General features: G+C 33.4%; 1 protein-coding gene across 2 annotated transcripts; it reads left to right on the top strand.

The window, feature by feature from the left end:
• Nucleotides 1-1,370: 1,370 nt before the first annotated feature.
• LOC100611992 (UDP-glucuronosyltransferase 2B11) lies at nucleotides 1,371-15,891 on the top strand. Of its 2 annotated transcripts, XM_003310359.6 has the most exons (6): nucleotides 1,371-2,102; nucleotides 3,354-3,502; nucleotides 7,578-7,709; nucleotides 10,474-10,561; nucleotides 11,399-11,618; nucleotides 13,671-15,891. In XM_003310359.6, exons 1-6 carry the CDS (start codon nucleotides 1,382-1,384, stop codon nucleotides 13,789-13,791), a joined length of 1,431 nt encoding a protein of 476 aa, XP_003310407.3. In that variant the 5' UTR covers nucleotides 1,371-1,381; the 3' UTR covers nucleotides 13,792-15,891. The 2 variants fall into 2 exon arrangements, with proteins under 2 accessions (XP_003310407.3, XP_054539020.1); XM_054683045.2 differs by lacking the exon at nucleotides 11,399-11,618 and having other exon boundaries at nucleotides 13,671-13,782.
• Nucleotides 15,892-19,186: the final 3,295 nt, after the last annotated feature.

The following is a 19,186-nucleotide window of genomic DNA, read 5'->3' as shown; positions in this document are numbered from 1 at the left end:
CAATCATCAATTTACAACTGGCAGTATGTACCAAGAACTCTGTGGAGAACTTACATTACCTCCTTTTGATGTAACTGTTGTGATATCAGAACTTAGTACCAAAATACATTTGTAGAAAGGTGAAAAATCTGTTGCATTTTCTTCATTTTGACTTTGCATTTGAGATTTTTAACAAAAAGAAGTGGGATCAGTTTTACAGTGAAGTATTAGGTAAGTTAGTGTTTAATTTATTCACTTTTCCCTCCAATATGCGGAAGGAAACCTTCCTTTTTTGTGTCTGTTGGAGTGTGTTTATAAATTGAAATAAAAAATAACCTTTTTGGTTGTGTGAAAGAAAAGGGTGGAGACATTGAAACCCTCATACATTGTTGGTGAGAATAGAAAATTATTCACTCACTCTGAAAAAGTCTAGCAATTCCTCAAAAGGTTATATTTACATTTACCACATAATTCAGTAATTGCCTTTATAGGCATATCCCCAAGAAAAATAAAAACATGTCCACAGAAATGATGCACATCAATGTTAATCAATGCTATTCATAATGGCCAAAAGTGAAAGAAAATCAATATCCATCAACTGATAAATGAATAAATAAATTGTGTTTATAAATAGCATCTGATACTATTTGGCAATAAAAATGAAGTCCTTATTTAAACTGTTCTATGGTCGGTCCTTTAAAAACATTAAATTAAATAAAAGAAGCCAACCACAAAAGTCCACATATTGTATAGTTTCATTTATATTTAAAAAGATCCTGAATAGGTATATTTGTAGAGGGAGAAATTAGATTACTAGTTGCCCAGTGCAGGATGGATGCAGAAATTCAGTGGGGAGAAGAGAGCTAATATACAGGATTTTTTTTTTTTTTAGATAAAACTCATTGTTATGTTGGATGCACAAATCTGTGAATTTACAAGGAAATACTTAATTTAAAATAATAATTGATGAAGCATACGGTATTTGGATTATACTTCAACAAAGTTTTACAAGATATTCCTTGAACCACGATATTCAAAAATGCTATTTGCATTGTACAGTCACTTCATCTCTTATTCTGTGTCAAGGGCCCTGCAGGACTCTCTCACTTGCCACTGTTCTTGACACTATTATAAAATACGTTACATAAAACAGGGTACTTGCAAGGTCATAATCTTAGGTGGATGACAGCGAAAATAAACATAAAAGAAACAGCAAACATCCTTGAGTAAATATGAAGTAATCGAACTTTGTTTGTCTTCTTGCCATCCATGGACTCAGGATGTTCATATAATGTATTTACTTTGAATTGAAGGAGTTATGTTTTAACTTGATTGATTTATCTCTGTATATAAGTATGAGAAAGAAACAGTGACTTGAAAAGAATGATCACATTGCACCAGGATGGCTCTGAAATGGACTTCAGTTCTTCTGCTGATACATCTCAGTTGTTACTTTAGCTCTGGGAGTTGTGGAAAGGTGCTGGTGTGGGCCGCAGAATACAGCCATTGGATGAATATGAAGACAATCCTGAAAGAGCTTGTTCAGAGAGGTCATGAGGTGACTGTACTGGCATCTTCAGCTTCCATTCTTTTTGATCCCAATGATGCATCCACTCTTAAATTTGAAGTTTATCCTACATCTTTAACTAAAACTGAATTTGAGAATATCATCATGCAACAGGTTAAGAGATGGTCAGACATTCGAAAAGAAAGCTTTTGGTTATATTTTTCACAAGAACAAGAAATCCTGTGGGAATTATATGACATATTTAGAAACTTCTGTAAAGATGTAGTTTCAAATAAGAAACTTATGAAAAAACTACAAGAGTCAAGATTTGACATCATTTTTGCAGATGCTTTTTTTCCTTGTGGTGAGCTGCTGGCTGAGCTATTTAACATACCCTTTGTGTACAGTCTCTGCTTTACTCCTGGCTACACAATTGAAAGGCACAGTGGAGGACTGATTTTCCCTCCTTCCTACATACCTATTGTTATGTCAAAATTAAGTGATCAAATGACTTTCATGGAGAGGGTAAAAAATATGATCTATGTGCTTTATTTTGACTTTTGGTTCCAAATGTGTGATATGAAGAAGTGGGATCAGTTTTACAGTGAAGTTTTAGGTAAGAATTTGAAGCAGAGCTTACATAAAGCCATAAAGACAGGGAAGTGGCATTTTTGTTAAGTGAATTTATGAAATGAAAATACAAGATGATCCATCAATCTCACAAATATTATAGAAAAGCTTAAATTATAGGGTCTGTTAAAACCCTGTGGCCATCACTCATACAGAACACCCCAGGAAATCATAACCTATATATTAGCACACCTAAGACTTTAAGCAATTACACATCTGTTTTACTATATAATGTTTTAGATCTTAAAAACAGTAAAATCCATCAAGTAACATCTTACCCAATGTATAGATTTAGAATGAGTAATTACACATTTTTCTACAGCAATCTATAAAACGGCAGAAATTTTTCCTTGTAAACCTCGGTTTTCTTTTTTAGAAATTAAAAGATATTCCCATGTTACCAGAAGGTTTCCTTCACAGTAGAGAGAGATAATGTCTACATCTCAGATGCAAAAATCAATAAGGGTAATTTGAAGTTTCTAATGTTTCTATACTCCTTCACTAAAGAATTGGAATTCATTCATTTGAAGTCCAATTATCTTGTTGAAGTGTGAAGGTTGTTAGATCTATATAGTTTATTTGAAACTATGTCTCTTTATTAAAAAATATGAGACAGATTAAATTTGAGTACAGATCACTATTTCAATAATTTCTCAAAAATATCTAGCTATAATTTACAAATATATTTACTTAAAAGGTAATATTATTAAGATTTTAGCTCAAATCCAAATGAGTAGTTGGTACAAGGATTTCTGCCACACTCTCAAAATAGTCCAGAGTTCACTTGAAGAACCAAGGATAAAAGGATTAGCTAAATGAGCTGTGCAAACTAGACTGTTAGAAAATTGTTTTTATGGGTACAGTAGAATTAATTGATTATGGAGCTCAAAGAGTTGTTTAAATATCTATATGCTACTATTGAAGCTTTAAAGAGAAAATAAATTGATGTTTAATTATCTATGACTTATTTTAAAAATTGTGAGTATACTGACATGACATTAGAGATGTCGCTTAACCTCATAATTCTCCCACCACTTTGCCTTTCTTATAAATAAACATGGGCAAAATATATAATACATAAAAATATATTATTCATATATATGAATATATGTATATATTTTTCAAAGCACACAAACTTTACCTACATCTTTGCCTACGTTATTCTAACCCCTTTCAGAAAGTTATATAAAGTAATTATCTTACGTCATCCACTTTTTCTTTTCTTTATTCTTGTCAGGAAGACCCACTACCTTATTTGAGACAATGGGGAAAGCTGACATATGGCTAATGCGAAACTCCTGGAATTTTCAGTTTCCTCATCTATTCTTACCAAACGTTGATTTTGTTGGAGGACTCCACTGCAAACCTGCCAAACCCCTACCTAAGGTAAACATACTTTCATTGGTTTTATTTTGTTGGTTTCGAAGTTTCAGTAGAAATGATTCTATAGTCTTCATTCAGAATGTTTGACTTACACTGAAAGAAAGATGGGAAGTAGGTGGTGTAAAGCAGATACCAATTAGGAACTCATGTACATGTTAATACCATCACACATATGTGAGTTTTATGCATATTACAGATAGAGAGGAATAGTAAGGAGACTTTGAAAATAGAGTTGGTTAAAGTAAAGTCTTGATTATGCAACACCTAAGAAGGTATTGATCATTCATTCAAAGAATATTTATAAAGGGATTAGCACAAAACACAAGTAAGTGCAGAAATTTCAGAGAAAAAAAAAGACACAGTTTCCATCCCTACATACTTTACATTCTACTTTGAAATATAGAATATAAGTAATTAATGAAAATGTTATAAAAAAATATTATCTCAAGGAAAAACCCAATGTCAAGAAAGCATCAGTGGAGATAATAGAAAGTATCCTGGAGTTACTGATTAGTAAGATGAGAGCTGAACAATATGTAGGAATAGGTAAAAGAATGACGGGGAGGGGCAGACAAAAAGGGAAAGCAGATAAAGTGGTCAGGACAGTTCTCAAGTCCTCAGGTTTTGTTTTCAGGGAATGATTAAGAATCAGATGATATTAAGAGGTAAATTAGAGCCAGATATGTTTTAGGAGTTGAAATATTTGTTAAGAATATTGAAAAACTACTAAAAAGAGTTAAGAAATAAATATATATGAAACGATTCTCTTTTTTAAGAAAAGCCTCCAAGATATTCAATGGATTAAATTACAGAAGGGCCACACTGTAAAGAGCCAACCATTCAGGAAATTTTGCATGGATTCAGGTAGCAGATGATGGAAAAGTGGACTAGAAAGCTGATAGAAATAATTATGCCTACATTTACTAAAATAGTGCCAACTTCATATTGTGTTGTGTGGAAAAAAATATTACAACAGACAAAACACTTAAAATGTCTCTGGCATACAGTCAGTGGCTCAGAAATGTTATTAATTTTGCAATTATCTTTATTTTATTACTAATACTACTAACTACTTAACATGTGCAAGTCACTTGAGATATCATTCCTCGTTTAAGAGAACCAGATTATTCAGCACATCAAGGTTATATTCTCTTGGAAAGTCATAGATGACAGATACCCTGTGGACTTGATTAAAATTAGACATATCAATTGTGACAGCAAGTTGAGCTACTTGAAATTCTAAAATTCTACCATAAGTAAAAAGGATCTTCACCAGCATTCCAGCTTAAAACCCTTCCTCAACAATATAAATGTGTGCCTTAAATATGTGCAGACAAACCCAGGGTTCACTTGATTTTAATAAAGCATTTAAATCATTTCTGCTTTGAGATCACAGAATTTAACATTTTAGAGCATAAACATACCTATTAGAGCAGATGATGTATGCCTTGTGACAAGCAACTCAGTAAAGCTTCCTGGGGGAACTTGTCTCAACATCATAGGTGCCTGACAGAGAAGCATAGAGATAGTGAACAATGCATGTATAATAAAGAACAAATAATTTCTACCACTTGTATCTGAATAGTGCCCTTAGTTTCAATATGAAAAAAAATTCTGTCAGCATATAAGATTATATTCTTTTTGAAGGAACACAAAAACCTCATATATTAATATCACCTCAAAATTAATATCACATTTTAAGGCATATGTACAAAGAAAGCCTTCTTCAATGCATTATTATGCAACCTCTTAAAATAACATGTTTGCTTACATAAAACTGAGATGTTATTCCATTGTTAAAACTCACTGTCTATGTTTAATGCAAATTGTATGGGCTTTATATAGTCACTTTCTCAAGAGACAAAAGCTGAGGTAAGACTAATGAAAAATCTATGCCACTCTACACTGCTCTTGAAAGATTTCCCCATTCACATTAAGGGAAACTGACAGTGCAAACAGGAGGAGGAAGAGAGTAGGAGGTGTAGAAGGACAAGAAAAAAGGTTGACTAGTAGTACAATAGTGGTCATTACTAATACTAGGTCTTGTTATTAACTTGCAGAAAGCTTTGAATGCAAGTCAATGGTTGTGAAACCAGCTATTTAACTGTTTATTATGTAAAATAATTGCTAACCCAGGTTGCTTTCTTTTCAATTATATGTTACATTCTCAGATAATTTCTATATATTTTAAGAGAATAAGACACTTGAGAAAATGCATCAAGTGTTTTAAAAATGCATATTGTTATTAATTTTGTAATATATTCATGTGAAATCATAAAAAATCAAGGTGCACCTATTAAACCTTATGGAAAATATTCACAAAATTAACATTAGAAGTAATCCAACATCTTACATGAAAGAATGATTAAAATGTATGTGCATACAATAGCATTAAAATAATTTTATCAATGGAATGTTCAATTACACCATCAGCCATAATACAAATAGAGTTAGAAAATGATAAATATAACAAGGTGGCAAGTTTTTGCAGGATAAAATATATATACAATAAGATTAAAATTTTCTCAATAAGTGTCACATGTATACATTGACCTATATAAATAAGACAAATGCTATAATAAAAAAACATATTTTCTATAAATAATATCTCTAGGTAGAAGTTTTAGAAAAATTATTTTTTAAAAAATTTTCATACTTTTATAAAATTTCTTACATTAATTTTGTATTATTTTTATAATATTATCACAAAAGGAGAAACAACCAGTCAATATCAGTGATGAATCTCTAAACAGAGGTTAGATTCCTTCAACACTGGGTAGAAAAACAAGGCTCTGATATCAAGCCAGTGAGATGAAACACTGAAAACGAGTTACATTAAATGTGGCTACAGATGACTGCAATCACACACAACACTACTATTACGTGGAATAGTAGTACAAGGATTCTCACATTAACATAAGATTAAAAATCATATTTTAAAAAACACTCTGCCATAAGTGGTGCACTGTTTACATTTAGACATTTTTTTCTTTGTTTTGTTAAAAACCATTTGGAAAAGTTTTACCCCAATGATTAAATCTGAAAATATTTAAATTTAAATATTGGTATACATTGGGGAACTCAAATCAGAAGAATTCTCAATCAATTGCAGCCAAGCACATCTTCACCGGGAGTGTAATGTGGTGTGCGTGAGCTACTCAAAAGAGAGACAAGATCCCCTGCAGAAAGGCCTGGTGGCCTCTTCTATTCTGGTGCAAGTGCTGCCTCTGAGACACAACAAAGTGATGATGAGAGTTCCTCACATGCAGTTATAAATAGCACATCAATTTAACAGTGTGATTTCAGGGCAATAGGTGCTCCACCTAAACAACAACCTGAAAGGTACAATTATTCAACTATTAACTATAAACTCTACAATTCTGTATGATAAATGAGACTCTCAGGACGGATTCATAAAAATTCCATATCACAATACTAGACTCAGGAATGTCAGTGATTCTTAACCACCAGCTTTTATTTTCATTTTTTGAAAAACTACTGGAAAACTCTGACAAACTTTAAGTGAAGCATAAAGCATTGTAGAGGAACATAAATGTAGATATAAAATTATCCCAACTGTGAATATCTTTTCCTCAGTGCTCATATTTAGGGAAGTAGACCACTAATGGCTTCAAACTAAAAGAATTCTACAGAAAACCTGCCTGAAATAAACACAAGTGATTTAGTAGAACAAAAACATAGGATTAAAGCCGAGTGGTGCCACTTTTCCAAGAACTTATATTAGTTATTATAGTATTATAAGTGAAGAGTCTGGGTATAGTTTTTAACATTATCTCCCTGACTACAATGTAATAGCTCCATTTCTTTTCTCCATTACACACATGCAGACACATACATACATATACACACATATTTACACAAATATCCTTAACAGAGGCCAACTATCTCAAACATCTTCTTGCAAAGAAACTGAGTGATTGAGTCAGTTAAAAAATATTATTTACTCCAATAATTCCTCAAAATACTTGATTTTCTCTCTTTAATATTTGGTACCAATTCTTTAGTAGTGCCTGCTGTGGTGATACTCTTTTGTGATGAAACAATTTTTTTTCCACAGGAAATGGAGGAGTTTGTACAGAGCTCTGGAGAAAATGGTGTTGTGGTGTTTTCTCTGGGGTCAATCATAAGTAACATGACAGCAGAAAGGGCCAATGTAATAGCAACAGCCCTGGCCAAGATCCCACAAAAGGTAAGATAAAGTGCCTTACTGGTGTGGAAAACTACTGAAAGAGGCTTGAGATCTATATAGAAAGAATATTAAGAGTAGATTGAACTCTTTACAGCCAAATACAGCCTTAAATATGCTTGTATAGCTTCCACTGACACAAGTAATAGTTGTGCCTCAGACTTAGTGGTTACATGTGGCCCTGGGGAGTTACTGCCCTTGGTACGCCTGAGTGGTTCCTGTTAGTACCAGTGGGAACTCAGTACCCCGTATGTATCCACAAAAGGGAACTTGAGACTCATGGTTATTTTTAATTTCTGATATTAACAGTCATACACACTGCTGAATTTAACTCAATATATTCCAGGTAGGTGAAAATGGTGCTTAATGTAGTCTTTAGAATGACTTTTAGGTGTTTTCAACTAAAAATATATATCCAGAACGGTGTCTTTGTAGAAATACAAGGAAGACTTATGATTATTTTCTTCAAAGCTGTTTTGCTAATCTCAGCAGTATCCAATGAGTGAAGAAGATTTGACTTACTCTTGGGCCACCTCTATTACTTATTGTACTCTGGAAGCTCTTGGTGAATGTTTACAATTAAGGAATGTACTATTTCTGTTTGTACTTTAAGTCAAATGCTTATGTGAAATATGTGACAACAAATAGAGAACACTGCCTGAAGCAGGAAGATGAAAGAGAAAGGATGGAGATGGATCCTGACCTGAAGGTGGATCCTGTCCAGTATAAAATGTGGCCCCACAAGGACTCAGCACTAACTACCAGATTAACAACTCCTCCCAATGGAGGCAGCAGAAGGAAATATAGAAAGGAGTCAAACAGAAGGAAGCCAAGTGGGGGAACAGGTTCAGATGTCCCCTCCATAGAACATAGTAGGAATATATTTTCTTCTATATAAAATAAACAAGGGACCTTTGTGTATTTGTGAATGACTTTTTAATTTCCTATCTGATAAAGCTTTCTTGTAATGACCTCTAACTTTTTGCTGAAACCTGAGTTACTTTAACACTGATGTAGCAAATAAAAGTTAAACACTGTAAATTATTGTTCAGTTTGTGAGGATTGCTTCGGAGTTTCAAAATTAGTAACTTAAAATAAAAATGTCTTGGCTATAGCAGAACATATTATTCACTGTTGTCAAATCTTTGTAGCACATTGTCTAAGTGTTAATAATCAGTTGACCAAATTCAGCAAAATACAATTTTGAGTTTATTCAATAGCTTTTTTTGTATTCATGATACCAACAGGTTCCTCATTTCTAGGCCAAAAAAAAATCCAAAATTAACAATACTGGTAATATTCTGAATTTGTGTCAAAAATTGTCACTTGAAATTTTTCTTAGAAGTAGTGCTTGATAATTTGTAATTCCAATGAAGTTATACATAAAACCCTGGCAGCATTTATTTATTTCTTATAAGTAGCTTATTTTATAGACTTGCTATTTTGTCAATCAAAGGACAACAGGCTCTAATATAATAACCTACCGACAAGTAGATACATTTAAACTACTTCTCTTATTATTCAAAAACAAATGAATACACTGCAATTAAATTTGGAGATGAAAACGATATAAAATACATAAAAAAATAGGTCATTACTAAATAGTTACTGTTTTATTACACTAGAATTACAATGACTCCCTATAATTTTTTTACTTTTTTTAGAATATTTTTATTTTTTAAATTAAATTAATTTAAATTTTAATTTTAACTTTTAAGTTCAGGAGTACATGTGCAGGTTTTTTACATAGGTGAACTTGTGTCATGGGGGTTTGTTGTACTAATTGTTTCATCACTCAGGTATTAAGACTAATATTCATTTATTATTTTACCTGATCCTCTCTTTCCTCCCACCCTCCACCCTCCAATACATCTCAGTGTATGTTGTTGCCATCTATGTGTCCAAGTGTTCTCATCTTTTAGCTTCCACTCATAAGTGAGGACATGTCACATTTGGATTTCAATTCCTATGTTAGTTTGCTAAGGCCAACGGCCTCCAGCTCCATCCTTATCTCTGAAAAATACATATTTTTGTTTTTTTATGGCTGCATAATATTCTGTAGTGTATATATGCCATACTTTCTTTATTCATTCCATAACTGATGGTCATTTAGGTTGACTGCATATCCTTGCTATTGTGAATAGTACTGCAACTAACATATATTTTCATGGATCTTTATAAAAGAACAAGTTATAGTCCTTTCGTTATATACCCAGTAGTGGGATTGCTGGGTTTCGTGGTATTTTTGCCTCTAGGTTTTTGAGGAATGGCCACACTGTCTCCCACAATGGTTGAACTAACTTACATTCCAACCAACAGAGTATAAGCATTCCTTTTCTATACAACCTCGCCAACATCATGATATTTTTTGAATTTTTAATAATGGCCATTCTGACTGGTGTGAGATGCTATCTCATTATGGTTTTGATTTGAATTTCTCTAATGATCTGTGATGTTTTTTTTTTCTTCATATGATGGTTGGCCGCAGGTAGGTCTTTTAAAAAGTGTAACAATTTTTTAAATACTTGAACTTTTCATTGATAATCTTATTTTTCTAAGGTACTATTTTGGAAAATCATGGTTTCTTATATATCTAAATCATTATAAAAGTTAAGAAAATAAAACGTGAGTATTCTTTTTACATCAGTCTTTGAGTAGATTTATTTACAAACATCCCTTGATCTCATTCCTACCCTTTTTACAGTTCTAACATTCTATAATTTTTGAGTTCCACTCATGGAATAAGATATTCTCTTTACCATAACAGGTTCTGTGGAGATTTGATGGGAATAAACCAGATGCCTTAGGTCTCAATACTCGGCTGTACAAGTGGATACCCCAGAATGACCTTCTAGGTAACACTCTGGTGAACAAATACTGGATATATTAGTAACTGCACATTATAATGTTAATAGTTCATCTTGAAACATGCTTATTGAATATTTCTTATAGGAAAACAAAAAGGAACTTCTTTGTATTTATTTTCCAGTCCTAGGGGGAAAAGAATATGCTATAATTGTTGGCATTTTATGATATACACTCACATTCTTTATGGTCAGAATCAGAGAGAATCTTTATTTCAGGTGTTATTATATCTCACAGAATTTTTCAGTATCTTCCTGGGCTCTCTCTCTGTCTCCTGTTTCTACAACTTTACACCTGTTTTCTCCTCTCCTGCAGGGTTATTTCAAATGCCACTAAATATAATAGCTCTTCTATCATCAGTGACTCTGTATTTTCCGGAGGACTAAATTCCTAATCTTAATCTTAAAGTAATGACACATTTCATGATGAAGTGTAACCTGTCTTTCCTCAATCCTAGCACCACCAACAACCCACTGCCTGCTGCCTTGCACACCCCACATATCACACTCTGTGACTGTACTTAAAATAACACTTCGTTTCATGCCTCTTTGCTGTCCTCTTTTATGCACATTTAAAAAATCTAGAATGCACTTTTCATTAGTGCAACTGGAAATCTTGCATTAAGTTTTGCAGTCTGAAGTCACACACACCATATAGCCTTCAGTTACATCTCCTAAACAAGTACGTGTTTTTTCGTCTGAAGTCTGAAAAGTAATACCAAATTAGTTCAATGTGTTATCTAGAAAACACTGTCACTTTCAGAGCCTTTCATTGTGCATCTCATTTTATTCCTATGAATAATTTTGCTGAAATTCATCCAATCCTAGGTCATCCAAAAACCAGAGCTTTTATAACTCATGGTGGAGCCAATGGCATCTATGAGGCGATCTACCATGGGATCCCTATGGTGGGCATTCCATTGTTTTTTGATCAACCTGATAATATTGCTCACATGAAGGCCAAGGGAGCAGCTGTTAGATTGGACTTCCACACAATGTCAAGTACAGACTTGTTGAATGCACTGAAGACAGTAATTAATGATCCTTTGTGAGTAGAACAATATTTTTCACTAGGTGGTATTTGTGGATAGCTTCTCTTGTCAGTAGTGTGCATGAGTTTCATCCTTTTTATTAAAGAATAATTTTGCAAGAATTTAAACGATTTAACCAATCTGAAATTTGCTTTGCTTTTTATCTGTTATTTAAAAATTGTATTTGCCCCATATATCTAATGAGTAACCAGTTAGTGAAACAATTTTATAAACAAAAATAATTTTAAAATGATATAGAAAATATAAAAAATACATTTCTTAAAATTTTAACATAATGAATCCATAGTAGAAAGGAAGAATAAACTTGAAATAATATAATAAAATTTTTAAATTAAATATCCAAAATATCTTAGAATATAACTATTTTCTTGCTGAAAAATTAATTTTTATTATCATTAATGTTACTGACTTGAAAATGAGATTTAATTTTGATATCTTAAAATCCACTTATTTATGCCATAAAATCCAAATATTTTACTATGTTTACAGAGTCATGAAACTATCACCATTATATAATTTTAGAACATTTTTATCAACACAAAAGAAACTTCAATGACACCAAAATCACTTCTCATGACTGCTTAGTCCTAGTCTAACACCAATTTTTTTCTTTCTCTATAGATTATTCTCTCTAGGTGTTTCATATAAATGGAATCATACAGTCTTGGGTGCTGTGTAAATGACATTTCACCTAGCTTAATTTTTTGTTGTTTTTTATGGTTTTTATTTTAATTCATATTGTTGTGTATTTTAATACATTTCCTTTACACTTTTCCTAGAGTACGTCAAATAGTTAATTGTTGCTTGAAGTGATATGTGGTGGGCAGTAAGTCAAGACTTAGGAAATATAAAAAGATTCAATATCATGAAGACTATATGATCCAGCCATAGTGGAAATAAGGGAGGCTAAAAATACTATTACTAAAATATCTTTAAATTTTGGAAATTAACAAAATACACTCCAAAAAAATTTAAAGTCAAGAAGTAAATCATAAGTATGCATGAACTTTTATCTCAGCAATTCTGCTCTCAATTATATACCCAACAGATATACGTAAATATATAAATCTAATGTTATATAGAAGAGTGTTCATGACAGAATTATCAACAGTGTCCAGAACTTATTAGCCACCCAAATATCTATTCATCATAAAATGAAGACATCATCTGTGGTTTATCAATCAACAGAATATTACATAGCAATGGAATTACCTAAGAACTGCTACATTAAAGAAAAAGACACTAATGAGTACATATTATATAATTCAATTACATAAACAAGCAAAACTAATGTTGTTATTCGAAGTCAGGCTAATCCTTAGTTGGAGGACAAAAGTAGTCACTAAATGGTTCAGAAAAAGAGAGTCATTCTAGGCAGGTTGTGATAGCCTATACCATGACCTGAACAGTAGTTAAATTGGTATCTTCACCTCAAGATAATGTTCAAGATGATCTTCCATTTTTGAACTATTCACTTAGTGTATGTATATTTATCTTTTGTATTTTATATTTAAATATATATTTTGCGAGATATATAAATCATTTACAAAATTCTAGGAATCAAATAGAAAATAAGCACAGAAAATAGAGAAAATCCTAGAGGCTCCATCATAGTCTGGCCAGTAAAAGCCTCTCTTAAAGGTAACACTTAGAGGGAAGCCACAAAAAAGGAGAGACGCATGCCTTGGGTTGTAGCAAGAAAGAATATCTCATGTACCCCATAAATATATACACTTAATATGGACCCACAAAAACTTAAAATTAAACAATTAAAAACCAATTAAAATGCCTTATATTTTCTCTGCTTGAAAAGAACTAAGTTTCTCCCCTGACCTTCCATTTCTACTTTAAAAATATTTGCCAATTAGAAAAGTCCAATTTAAAAGCCAAACTATCTATGATGACTCAAATTAAAATACACAAATTCTCTGTCAATTCTTTGACATTTACTTTGAATTATTTGACACTTTAAAAGCCTTACATAGACTTGATATCTACAGGCAAATTAACTTGCTTTCTGTGTTCGTATCTTTATTTTTATCCTTCAGATATAAAGAGAATGTTATGAAATTATCAAGAATTCAACATGATCAACCAGTGAAGCCCCTGGATAGAGCAGTCTTCTGGATTGAATTTGTCATGCGCCACAAAGGAGCCAAACACCTTTGAGTTGCAGCCCGTGACCTCACCTGGTTCCAGTACCACTCTTTGGATGTGATTGGGTTTCTGCTAGCCTGTGTGGCAACTGTGACATATATCATCACAAAGTGTTGTCTGTTTTGTTTCTGGAAGTTTACTAGAAAAGTGAAGAAGGAAAAAAGAGATTAGTTATGTCCGACATTTGAAGCTGGAAAACCTGATAGATGGGATGACTTCAGTTTATTCCAGCAAGAAAGATTGTGATGCAAGATTTCTTTCTTCCTATGACAAAAAAAAATCTTTTTGAAATCTACCTTGTCAAGTAAAAATTTGTTTTTCAGAGATTTACCACCCAGGTAATGGTTAGAAATATTTTGTGGCAATGAGGAAAACACTAGGGAAAATAAAAAATAATATAAAGCCATATGAGCTCATATTGAAATTTGTTGCACTTATATTGAGATGTGTTGTTTTAATTCACAAGTTACATGAAAAAAATTTTACTCAGCTTAACCATATTTCACACATTTTACATAAACACAAGAACATTAAGAACTCTACTGACAGTATCAGTACTGTTTTGCACATACTCAAAATAATTTGCTTCATTTTGAACAGAATTCTGTTGTTTTAACTGTTGCTAAAGAAACTATTACATAGTTAAATTGTATAGAAAGTCTCTCTCTTCCTTTGATATTTTGAGATATGTAGTATTGCTTCCCTTTTATGCTGCATGCAGCTTTATTGTAACATTTTTGCTAAAAATGATGGCCAAATGTTTACTGTTCTAAGAGCTTAAGTCATTTCTCAGTGGAAACTATGTGGAATTAGAAATATAGCCACTGTTACCTGTTTCCTACTGTAAAACTGAACTATTTTGCTACATCTTTGGTTTCATGAGCAAGTTATATTTTTTCCATATATTTAAAAATATTTATCTGGTTGATTTTATTCTCATATTTTTAATTACTTCAATAGTTATTTGGGAACAGGTGGTGTATGACTAGATGGATAAATTTTTTAGTGGTAATTTCTGAGGTTTTGGTGCACACATCATGTGAGAAGTGTACCTTGCCCTGAATGTATAGTCTTGTATCCCTCACCCCCTCCCACCCTCCCATCTGAATCCTTAGAGCCCATTACATCATCCTTATGCCTTTGCATCCTAATAGCTTAGATCCCACTTATAAGTGATGATTTACGATGTTCAGTTTTCTATTCCTGAATTACTTCACTTAGAATAATGCTCTTCCACTTCATGCAAGTTGCTGTTAATGCCATTAGTTTGTTTCTTTTTATGGCTTAGTAGTATTCTATGGTGTAGTATGTAAATGCATGTGTATATATATGTGTGTGTGTGTGTGTGTGTGTGTGTGTGTATCAGGGGAACCCGCCCTCAATATTTCAATGTAGGTTCCTTCTATTTTCCATAAGTGTTGGCCAGCTGAGAAATAAAGATAAAGAGTACAAAGAGAGGAATTTTAAAGCAGGGCCACTGGGGATGACATCACATATCCGTAGGACTGTGACGCCCACCAGAGCATCACAGAGCCCCTTTGTCTTGGCCAATTTCTGCCATTTAGAAGGAGTGTATTTACCCAATGCCTGTTTCTTCATTGTATCTAGAAAGTAACTAACTTGCTTTTGTTTTTTAGGCTCATAGGCAAAAAGGACTTGCCTTATCCCAGATGAGACTTTGGATTGTGGACTTTTGAGTTAATGCTGAAATTAGTTAAGACTTTGGAGAACTGAAGGGAGTGCATGATTGGTTTTAATATGTGAGGACCTGATATTTGGAAGGGGCCAAGGGAAGAATGATATGATTTGGCTGTGTCCTCACCCAAATTTCATCTTGAGTTGTAGCTCCCATAATTCCCACCTGTTGTGGGAGGAACGTGGTGAGAGGTAATTGAATCATCGTAGCACATCTTTCCCATGATATTCCCATGATAGTGAGTAAGTGTGTTGAGATCTTATAGCTTTATAAAGGAGAGTTTCCCTACACAAGCCTTCTTGCCTGCCTCCATGTATTACATAACATTGCTTCTCATTTGCCTTTTGTCATGATTGTAAGGCCGCCCAAGCCATGTGTAACTGTGAATCTATTAAACCTCTTTCCTTTATAAATTACCCAGTCTCGGGTATGTCTTTAGTAACAACATGAGAATAGGCTAGTACAATATCCTAAAACTATAAAACCCTAGAACAAATCAGGAGAATAGAACATAACTGAACTAAAAAGCCTCTGTGCAACAAAAGTAACTATCAACAGAATAAACAGATGACTTACAGAATGGGAGAATATAATTGTAAACTATGCATCTGATAAACGCCTAATATCAAAAATCTATAAGGAACTTGAACAAATTAACAAAACATACACAAATAACTCCATTAAAAAATGGGGCAGGGACATCAAGAAAGAATTCTCAAAAGAATATATACACAGGAATGTGCTCAAGATGATCAACTAGATGCAGTCAGTAAGTGCCACTGCCAACAGGGGAACACCAGGTTTTTTTAATCATACCAACATAATTTGAACAGATCTTTGAAGAGAAAATACTGAATGTGGATGGAGAAAAGAAGTAGTCACTGAGGCTGAAGAGAAAGAAAGCTGAGGACGCTGAGTGGGGTGCCTGAATACTACAGCTGGTTATCTACCCTGAGCTGTTTCTAGGGAAGGTTGAGTGAAAGGAATAGTAAACAGCTTCCTCTCACTGTAGACATCTGGAATTCTGGCTAGATGGGGCTCCATACCTTCAAGGACATGTGGACTGGCAGAGGGATCTCCAGAGATGGTACAGAGATGGAGCTGCAGACAAAATCCAGGGACCTTTGTGAATAGGTCCTTTACAGAGACAAGACTCCTATATAAGAAAAACTTGAAGCAAAGGTGTTGCATTCAACTCCTTGCCTTCAGAGGATGCCCTACTCTGTAATGTCATAGCTTTCAATGAACTATCTTTTCTCACTGCACTCTGTGACTCACCTTGAATTCCTACCTGTGTGGAATCCGAGAACCCTCTCTCGGTGTCTGAATCAAGGCCCCCTTATCTGGGAACACTTCCAAGGAGACTTTTCTGGCTTTCACCGTTTATCTTAATTTGATGGTTATTAGTCCTCACTCTTCTATTATTTTCTCCCAAGCATTAACTCTGAAGAAAAAACATTTGCCTCTATTGTGGTCATAATTTCTACTTTTCTCATATTGATAAATTTGTGATACATCCTAATAAGTAACACTTTCCCTTTCAAAAGATTACCAACATAATTTGCCATTACTGAAAGTATGAAAAATTTAAATTATCACATTCCAGGGTCTATTTGTGTTCTCCCTACCAATAGTGATAGGATTCTCATTACAACTGGTAGTGAATGATCCAACTCTCAAATCTCATTTTGTTGTCTGTTCTTTTTTTCTGACCTCTCTTGGTACATATTTTCAAATGCTGGGTGGCTCCAAGAAGTAGACTCTAAGCTGAATATGTTTTTGAGGGAGATATTCAGGAGTTTTATTGAAAATAACACCTGTGAAAAAGTAGGAAGCAAGACTGGACTGTGGAACAAATTAGGATATAATTCAGTGCAATGGTTTGAATGCTTGAGTGCTCCAAAGATTAATATGTTAAAATTCTTATAACCAAAATGATTGTATTAGCAGACAAAACCTTTTAGGAGGTGTTTAGGTCACGAAGGCAGAGTCCTCATTAGTGGAATTAATTCCATTCCAAAATTTGCTCACAAGAACTCATTCATCTCTTTTCCCCATTAAGACATGGTGACGGGCTGCCATCTTGGAGGAATGCCCAATACCAGCATCTTGATTGTGAAAACTTCAGCCTCAAGAACTGTGACAAATAAATGCTTTTTGTCTATATGCTAGGCAATGTATGGTATTTTTCTGTATATCACCCTGAGCATGCTAAGACATGCAGTCTCAGCATACGGTTCATCTCACCCCCTGGGAGTTCTGAAGACAAGTTAGCCCTTCAGAGTTGGTCCACATTGAAATGAGGAAGATGGGCCTTTAGAGTCTTACATATGACCAGGCGTTGCATATGGGCTGTCTTGGAAAGGTCACTTTATACTAGATAGCTTTCAGCAGCGCTGTACTGAGAGAGAGAGAGCTTATAGGTGAGGTATGTCAGTTGTTAATCACTTCATCAGCTGGAAAGTAATTTCTATATTCCCAAAAGAAAAATCTGGGTGACACATAATGCATGCACTCAAGGACATTAAAAATATTGAACAATATTGCCACTCTGCAGGCAATATTTGCTCAGAAACTGTGTTCCAACATCCTTTTAAGAAAGACTTATCTCATTTCAGGTTAGCAGATTATTAATAGAATAAAAACAAACTTGTCTATTTTGTGACACGCATCTTTTCCTTCCTAATTCTACTTTGATGTAAATTTCTGGTGAGAATTTTAAAAGTACAAATTACCTGAATTACAAGGCAATCTGTGAAACAAGTTCAGGGGTAGGCATTTAGAAGATAAATACTTCCTAAGAGTGAGAAACGTAAGGAATGCTGCAAATATTCAGAAAAAGAAAATATTGTGATTTAGACAAAATATTTTCAAATGAAGCAAAGTAACTGTAATTGTACTTAAAACATATCTGTTTGGATAAAAAGAAAATGAATTTCTATAGTCACAAAAACAATGTCAAGAAACATGAAATGATGCTAATATCATAATTGTGAAAATACATAGAGGAAATGAAGACGGTCTATTTGAGAATGTTAAATAAGAATAGATCACACCCCTGCCTCACTGTTGACACAATGCTGCTTTCTTATACTAGAAACTCTGCATAGACAATTAAATTATCTCTTGTTCTGGAGACAGCCACATTTACAATAAGAATGAAATTGATTATTCACACATACAAACACAAAATCATTCATCCTTTTCTTTATTCACTTGCTTTCCAAAACCTCTATTGTCAATACTTAAATCATTGTGACATTGATTGATATTGATATGTACCCAGTTAGAGAAAGTTGTAAAGAAAGATAGCATTTTAACAAGTTGTCTAAGAAATGGGCTTTTTTGTTTCTTATGCTGACAGTTGTATTCTAGCTCTGAATCCTGCGAGAATGTGCTGGTGTGGCCAATGAAATACAGTCTTTGTATCAATTTAATGTTGATACTTGATGAACTTGCTCAGAACACCAAGAGGTAACTGTGCTTGTCACCTTCAGCTTCCATCCTCTTTGATTCCAACTGTTAAATTTGAGGTTTATCCCACATCTTTTACTCAGAAGGAACTTGATTTCATTTTTATGAAATTGATCAATATATGGACATATAAGTTTCCAAAGAGTACATTGTTGGCATATGATTCAAAGATGCAAAAACTACATATCATGAATGTTCTGATACTGTTCAAAAGCTCTTTGAGTATGCTGTTTTGAA

This window comes from Pan troglodytes, chromosome 3 (genome assembly GCF_028858775.2).
Source record: "Pan troglodytes isolate AG18354 chromosome 3, NHGRI_mPanTro3-v2.0_pri, whole genome shotgun sequence".
In the NCBI taxonomy this organism is placed as follows: Eukaryota; Metazoa; Chordata; class Mammalia; order Primates; family Hominidae; genus Pan; species Pan troglodytes.
This window is presented reverse-complemented; position numbering and strand designations above follow the sequence as displayed.